We start from the raw sequence: 6,522 nt of genomic DNA, 5'->3' as shown, positions 1-6,522 counted from the left end.
GGCGCCGTGTGTGCGGGCCCGGGGGGGGAGCGGCGGGGCTGGGGCCGGTCCGCGGGGTTGGAGACGAGCGGCCGGGGTTGGTCAGGAGCGGGGCTGCGGGCGGCGGGGGCTGCGCTGCCGTCCCTGCGGCTGCTGCCGGGCCCACACCGGGCCTGACCCCGGCCCGACCCCGGCCTGACCTCGCCCTGACCTTGACCTCACCTCGCCCTGACCCAGGCCCCCCTCCCCGGCCTGTTCCCCCTTCTCCCACCACCCCCTCTCCCCAGCTCTGCCCGGGCCCCCCAGGGGTCAGTCTGTCTCTTTCTGTCCCTGCTGTGTGCCCCTCGGGGCTGGGTTCTGGCCCCGCTCCCGGGTGCGGGGTCACAGCCTGTGTCTGCCCCGGGAGCACCGGGGGCTGCAGGAGCACCGGGGGCTGCCGCTGGCCCCGTGGCCGTGGGGACGGCGGGAGCGGAGCTGTGTGGGACGATGGTGGGGACGTCTCCCTGACACCCTTCCCGGGCTGCTCCCGGCTGCGCCCTTCGCCTCTCGCCCACTCCGACAGCGTGGCTCCGGGTGCCGCCTCCCCGCCACCTCCCAGCGCTTTCCCACTCCCGTTGCCAGGACCCCTCCTGCAGAGCCCTGGCCCCGCGCCCGCCCTGGGAAGGTTCAGCTTGTCCTGGTCACACCTCACTGTGTGTTCAGCCCCACGGTGTGCCAGCTGCTGGCAGCAGGGCTGTGCCCTCGGGGGGGGAACAGGCTGCTCGCTGCGTCCCTCCGCTCTCCGGAGCCCACGGGAGCCACCTCTCTCCTTCCCTGCTATTCCCAGTGACAGACTTGTCCCCACCTGCTCTTCCCTCCCCGTCCAGGTGTTTTACAACGGTGCCAACGTGAAGCAGGTGGACGTGCCCACGCTGACCGGCTCCTTCGGTATCCTGGCCTCTCACGTGCCCACCCTGCAGGTCCTCAAGCCGGGGGTGGTGACGGTCTATGCTGAGGATGGCACAGCCACCAAGTACTTCGGTGAGTGGGGCGGGGGGAGCTGGAGAGGGAGGAAGGTGTGGATGGTGGGGGATGTTCTCAGGGCTTTCCCGAGGGAGACTCTGCCGACCAAGGCGTGCCCTGCTCCAGTTCCAGGGGTTTCTGCTTCCAGGGGCTGCTAGAGGCCTTGCAGGACCAGGGGTCTGCCCTGGAAGATGGGGCCCAGTGTGAGACCATGGTCTGGGGTCAGGTTTTCTTGGTTCTACTCAGCCTCTCTGGGAGCATCCCCAGCTTTAGCCGCCCTTTTGGTAGGAGACAAGTCCCTGTGGGACCCGTGGGATGTTGGAGGAGTGGGGCTGGGGGTGGTGGGGGCACACTGCCGTCCCTTCAGCTTTGGTGAAGGGATTGTGGAAGTTCTGGGGATCCCCCTGTCGGCACTGCCCTGCGTGTGGACCCCCAGAGGAGGCCCGTCTGGCCCCCCTGCCTGACTCAGCCCCCACTTTGTGCCTTTGCAGTGAGCAGCGGCTCCGTCACGGTCCACGCGGACTCCAGCGTGCAGGTGCTGGCAGAGGAGGCGGTGACGATGGACATGCTGGATCTGGCGGTGAGTTACCCCGGGGCTGGGCTGCCTCGTGGAGGGGGTTTGCTCCCTACCCCTCGTGTGTGGGGTGGGCATCTCAGGAGCTTCCTGGGGCTGCAAAAAGCCCAGACCAAGGGCTGTGCCCTCACCCCGAGCTTCTCCATCTCCCACTGATGGGGATCAAAGGCTCAGGGCTCCTCCTCAGTGAGCTCTCCGCAGGCTGTGGGGAGAGGAAGCCGTGCAGTCGTTAACCCTTCTCCAGGCCACTTCCCTCCCCTGGGACAGATGCTGATCTTGCTCTTCTCCACCCCTCAGTCTGGGGAACAGCTTTTCCCCAGCAGGGCCTGTTGGTCAGGCGTCTGCTGCCAGCGCAGCCCTGGAAAGCAGTCCATGGGGCCCCGTGCACAGGGACAACGGCTGCAGTGGAGGGAGAGGAGTGACTCAGGGGCTGTAGGACAAGTCACCCGTCCTGCGGTGGTCTCTCGATGACGCATCCCTTGTGCTCTCGTGTTCAGACTGCAAAATCAAACCTGGAGAAGGCTGTGTCAGAGATGGCTGCAGCATCCGATGAAGCAGCTAAAGCAGAAGCTCAGATTAAAGTAGAAGCTAATGAAGCTCTTGTAAAAGCCCTGGAGCAATGAAGGTGAGTGTCACCTTTGTCCCAGCTGAGATTTCCAGACCTGCTCTGGAGACGGGTCCCTGCTGCCCACGGGGAGCTTCCTCGCAGCAGCCAGTCCTGCCCCGGGGGTGAGCAAGTGTTTGTCCCTGGGTTTCAGGGAGCAGTGACAGGAGAACTGTCCCTCTCCATGGCTGGGCATCAGTTTTGGGGGGTTCCTGGAGGGTCCCTGCCCGGAGCCGCCCTGGAGCCACTAGATGGCAGCAGGGCCCGGTGCCGTGCGGTGCCACGGTGCCACGGTGACGGGCTACGGAGCCACACGGTGCCGCAGGGCTCAGCCCGATGCCAGGACGGGCTGGGAGCCCACGGTCACTGGTGGGGCCTCGCTGCTGCCTCCGTGTCCCCGTTGGGACAGGCCCGGCCAGGGGGCAGCTCGGGAGCGGGCTGGATGCCTGGGGTCCCAGAGGGAGAGCGATGAGTGGCCTCTGCTCCGTGTGCTCCCTTCTGTACAAACAAACAGCTTCTGTCTCAGGGGGAGGCGAGGCTGGGCCTCCCTTGTCCCTCTGTCCCGCTAAGACCCTGCCTCATCCCTCTTCTTCTCATGTGCCAGCAGTCGGGAGCTGTGCCTGGCAGGGGGGTCACCGCAGGCCCCTCCGACACCCCCAGCCTGGAGCAGGCACGGCAGGGCAGCAGCTCCCCCACCATCACCCTCAGCTCTGCTCTTTGGCCCATGAGGTCAGGTCCGAGAGCCGGTGGCTCGTGTTTACTGGCAGTGGTTTAACAGCCTGAGCCGGGGCCAAGTCCTCGGACTAGAATCCCCCATTCTGCTGAGCCCCCGACCCCCCCAGCGCGTTAAATCCCGCTCCGCTTCTGTGTGTTGCAGGAATCCCACTGTCGATGTAGAGAAACCCCAGACTGTCCTACTTGTCCTGGCTTCCCCGGTTGTACAGATGGTGCGGGACAAATGGAGGCGGAGAAATCGCTCCGATCAATTAAAAGGAAATGTAATCCCGTCTCGTAGCGTGTCGCCTTCTTCTGAGGCAGCAAATTGCAGGCTGTGCCGCGGCGGTGGCTGGGAGCCCCGGGGGCAGGCTCCTGCCCCCACGCCGGGGTCTGGGGGGAAGGTGTCCCTCCCGCGCCGCCCTGGGCTTCGGCTGGAGATTCCCGTGGGAGATTCACCTGCGGGAGGCTCATCAGGCAGATGTTGTAACCCCCTCCCTGTGCTGTCAGCCACCTCCAGCTCCAATAATCCACCCGGACAACAGGATTACGGCGGCGCGGGAGGAGGCCTCGGCGGGGCAGCGCAGGTCGGTACCGGAGGCTCCCTGTCCCCGCTCCCCCGCCCCGGCCAGCGCTGGTTTTGCTCAGCCCCCGGCTCCGTTGCCGCAGGAATTCATGTTGCCTGGGCTGTTTCCTCATGGTACTTCTTGCAGCTGGGCAGCAGCTGCCCGGGCTTTGACCTGTTCCCCTGCTGCTGTGTTTCCAGAGCAGGGGAAATCATCCCCCAGCTCCTCGGAGCCAGGCTTGGTGCGGGCTGGGAAGCAGATGCCGTACGTGGTGGGAGGTTTTCCCCAGTCCCCGTGTGGTGGGGGTGGCTGCTGATGTTGCTCTGCTGAGCTTGCTGCTTGCCTGAGGGCTTGGCTACCCAGCAGCCCTGTCCCAGGAGCCTGCCCCGGTGTCCTGGCAGCCGGGACGAAACGGGGGCCGTGTCTGCAGCGAGCTCCCCCGTCCCCACGCGCCCGGAGACGCGGCAGCGCCGCTGGGAAGGAGTGGGCTCGGGCGAGGGGCCGGTTCCGCCTGTGCCAGACGCCCCAGGATGCGTCTCTTGCCAACGGCACCATCTGCCAGGCTCCTCGCTCGGTGCCGGCCTCCCCGGAGGGATTTCAGGTCCCCGCTGCTGCGCAAATCCCCCCAGCGTGGGCTGGCAGCGGGGGAGGCCGAGGCAGCCGCTGGCCCCTGGGCGTGGGGGGCTGCAGTCCCTCTGCCTCGCTCTAATCCCCTGTTCCCTGCAGTCTCCCAGCCCGGGAAGGAGCCGGCCTGGCCCGTGTGGGCAGCAGCTCCAGCCAAGGGCAGTGGGCGGCAGCTCCGGGCTCCTGCTGCCCTCCCTGCGAGCCGGGCTCCCCAGCCCCAGCGGGGCCACGGCTATTTTCGGTGCTGCCACCCAGGATGTAATCTTGGCTGCCTCCTCTTCTTCTCGCCACCACCTCCTCCCCCTCCTCTCTCTCGCTCTGTCTTTCTCTCCCCTCCCCTCTCCCTCCACAAGTGATCAAAAATAGTGCCTGTGGTGTTAAATTTCTCACTCTGGAGCTTATTAAAAGCCCCGGAGTGCCTGACGCTCAGCCTATTTGAAGCTCAGCCGACTTCCCAGTTTCTGAGCTGCTCCAGTGCCTTTTTCTTCCCTTTCCTTCTCCTCGGGTTTTTTTTTTTGTGTGTGTTTTTTTTGTTGTTTTTTTTTAAAGGTCATACGTTGCGCCGTGCATAAGCAAAGCCTCAAAGTCAGAGCGAGTGCTAATTAAAACGTCTCGGGAATAACTGGGGACGGACGGCTCCGCTCCCTCTTCCGCTGCCTCTCGCTCTCCCCTGGCCCCGGTTTCTATTTGCGGCGCGCGGGCGCCTCTCGACACACGCACCCGCTCTCTTTCCGACGGAAGGTGCCTGGGTTTTAGTGCCTTTTTCTTCCCTTTCCTTCTCCTCGGGGTTTTTTTTTTGTGTTTTTTTTTTTTTGGGTTTCATGAGAGCAGAGCAGAGGGGCAGAATCATCTACCTTGACTTGCTGGCCACACTTCTTTGTATGCAGCCTAGGATACAGTTGGCTTTCTGGGCTGCAAGAACATTTTTTTTTTTTTTTTTTTTTTTTTTTTTTTTTTCATCTAATGGAAGAGCGTTGGCGAGGCCGGGAAGCTGGGGAAACGGCCAGCTGCTATTTTTAGGATGGGAAAAAAAGCGTCTCCGTCAGCGTCCTCTCATCAGCTCTTCCCACTGCCTCCCGCCAGCGCCGGGGGGGACGGGGGGCCGGCGGGGAGCGGGCGCTGCCCCCTCGCAGGGTGCCCTCAGCCGGGCTCTCCGCGGCGTGACGTCTGCTGGGACTTGTAGTCTGGGTTTGAGGGGAGCAGCGAGGGCCCCTCCATCTCGCCCCCCATCCCGGGGGGGCACCAAGGGACCCTGGGGGTGGCCGTGTCCCCCCTGTGTGGCAGGAGGCGGCTCTCCCCCTGGGCAGGGGCTCTCTGCGGGGGGGGAAATGGCTTTTTCCTCACCCCTCTCTGCCAGCCCCCCCGCCATGGGCAGGGACTGCCTGTCCCCGGGCTGATGGCCTCGTAGCCCCACTCGCCCTGCCCAGTTTGGGGGTGCAGGGCGATGTGGGTGGAGTATTCCCAGGATCTCCCGACTCCCCAGAGGGTCTCCCCACTGCGGCCTCGGCTCTGAGCCCCTCACCTGCCCCTGTCCTTCCCCATCGCTGCTAATTATCTGGCTCCGTGGAGAGCGGCGTTATCCTCCTCCCCCGGCTCTCCGCGCTGAGCTCGGCTCCTGCTGCCCACGCCGGGAGCTGCCATCCGTCACGTCCCGCCGGTGCCACCAAAACGCTCCCTGACGTGCGGCTGCGGCTCCACCGGGGGCGAAGCCCTTCCTGGCTCCCGGTGCAGCGTCAGTGCCACGGGGACAGACCTGGCCATGGATTTGGGGATCAAACCCTGGTGCTGACCATGCCTGTGCCCCTCCTGTGGTTCAGGCACAAGGGGGTGAATCCCCCCCCTTCTCTCCTCCCCAAACAGCCTGGCTCGGGGAGGCAGTGGGGCCATCCTGCCGTGGTGCTCTCCTGTCCCTGGACCCCTTGGGGACCATGGCCTCCAGCCACAGCTGGGGCTAAAGCCCTTTCCCCACCATTCTGGGGGGTACAGCGGATGCTGGGACACTTGGGGTCCCCTCTTGGGGGGGATGGGGGGCTGTGGTGGCCGGGACCACTGGGACAACACAGGGAATAATTGCAGAGAGCCTGGGATCTGTTTGGCTCGGGGTTCGGGGTGGGGTGGTCGTTGAGGGGAAGGTTAATGCGCAGGAGGGACGGGCTGCCTGGAAAACGCTGTGAGCGGGGCGGGGGGGGGGCAGCGTGTCGCCCCCCTCCTTCCTTTCCTTTCCAGCCAGGGCTCTCGCCCATGACTTGCATCTCCTGCTGCCAGCTGGAGGGTGGGGAGTGGGGCCGGCAGCGCTCGGAAAGTGAAGCATCACCGCTCCTGCCAGCGGCGCCGCCGGCGGCTCTTCTCTTGGGGGGTGGTTTCCGAGAGGAGCCGGGCTCAGCCGGGCCAAATCTCGGGGCGCTGGCATCCCCTCCCCGGGTTTGGCCTCATGGCATTTCCCCCCGTCCCACCCAGGT

The 6,522-nt window shown here is 65.1% G+C and overlaps 1 protein-coding gene across 1 annotated transcript in view; it reads left to right on the top strand.

Annotated features, from left to right (window-relative positions):
* The window catches only part of ATP5D (ATP synthase, H+ transporting, mitochondrial F1 complex, delta subunit), a 3,867-nt gene extending 699 nt beyond the window's left edge, over positions 1-3,168 (top strand). Inside the window, exons 2-5 of the mRNA XM_014958562.1 lie at positions 31-999; positions 1,473-1,561; positions 2,053-2,180; positions 3,037-3,168. Coding sequence (XP_014814048.1) covers positions 31-999; positions 1,473-1,561; positions 2,053-2,178 — 1,184 coding nt within the window. The 3' untranslated portion in view covers positions 2,179-2,180; positions 3,037-3,168. The remainder of the gene's footprint in view (positions 1-30; positions 1,000-1,472; positions 1,562-2,052; positions 2,181-3,036) is intronic.
* Positions 3,169-6,522: the final 3,354 nt, after the last annotated feature.

This window comes from Calidris pugnax, unplaced genomic scaffold, assembly GCF_001431845.1.
Source record: "Calidris pugnax isolate Ruff unplaced genomic scaffold, ASM143184v1 scaffold425, whole genome shotgun sequence".
Lineage (NCBI taxonomy): Eukaryota > Metazoa > Chordata > Aves > Charadriiformes > Scolopacidae > Calidris > Calidris pugnax.
This window is presented reverse-complemented; position numbering and strand designations above follow the sequence as displayed.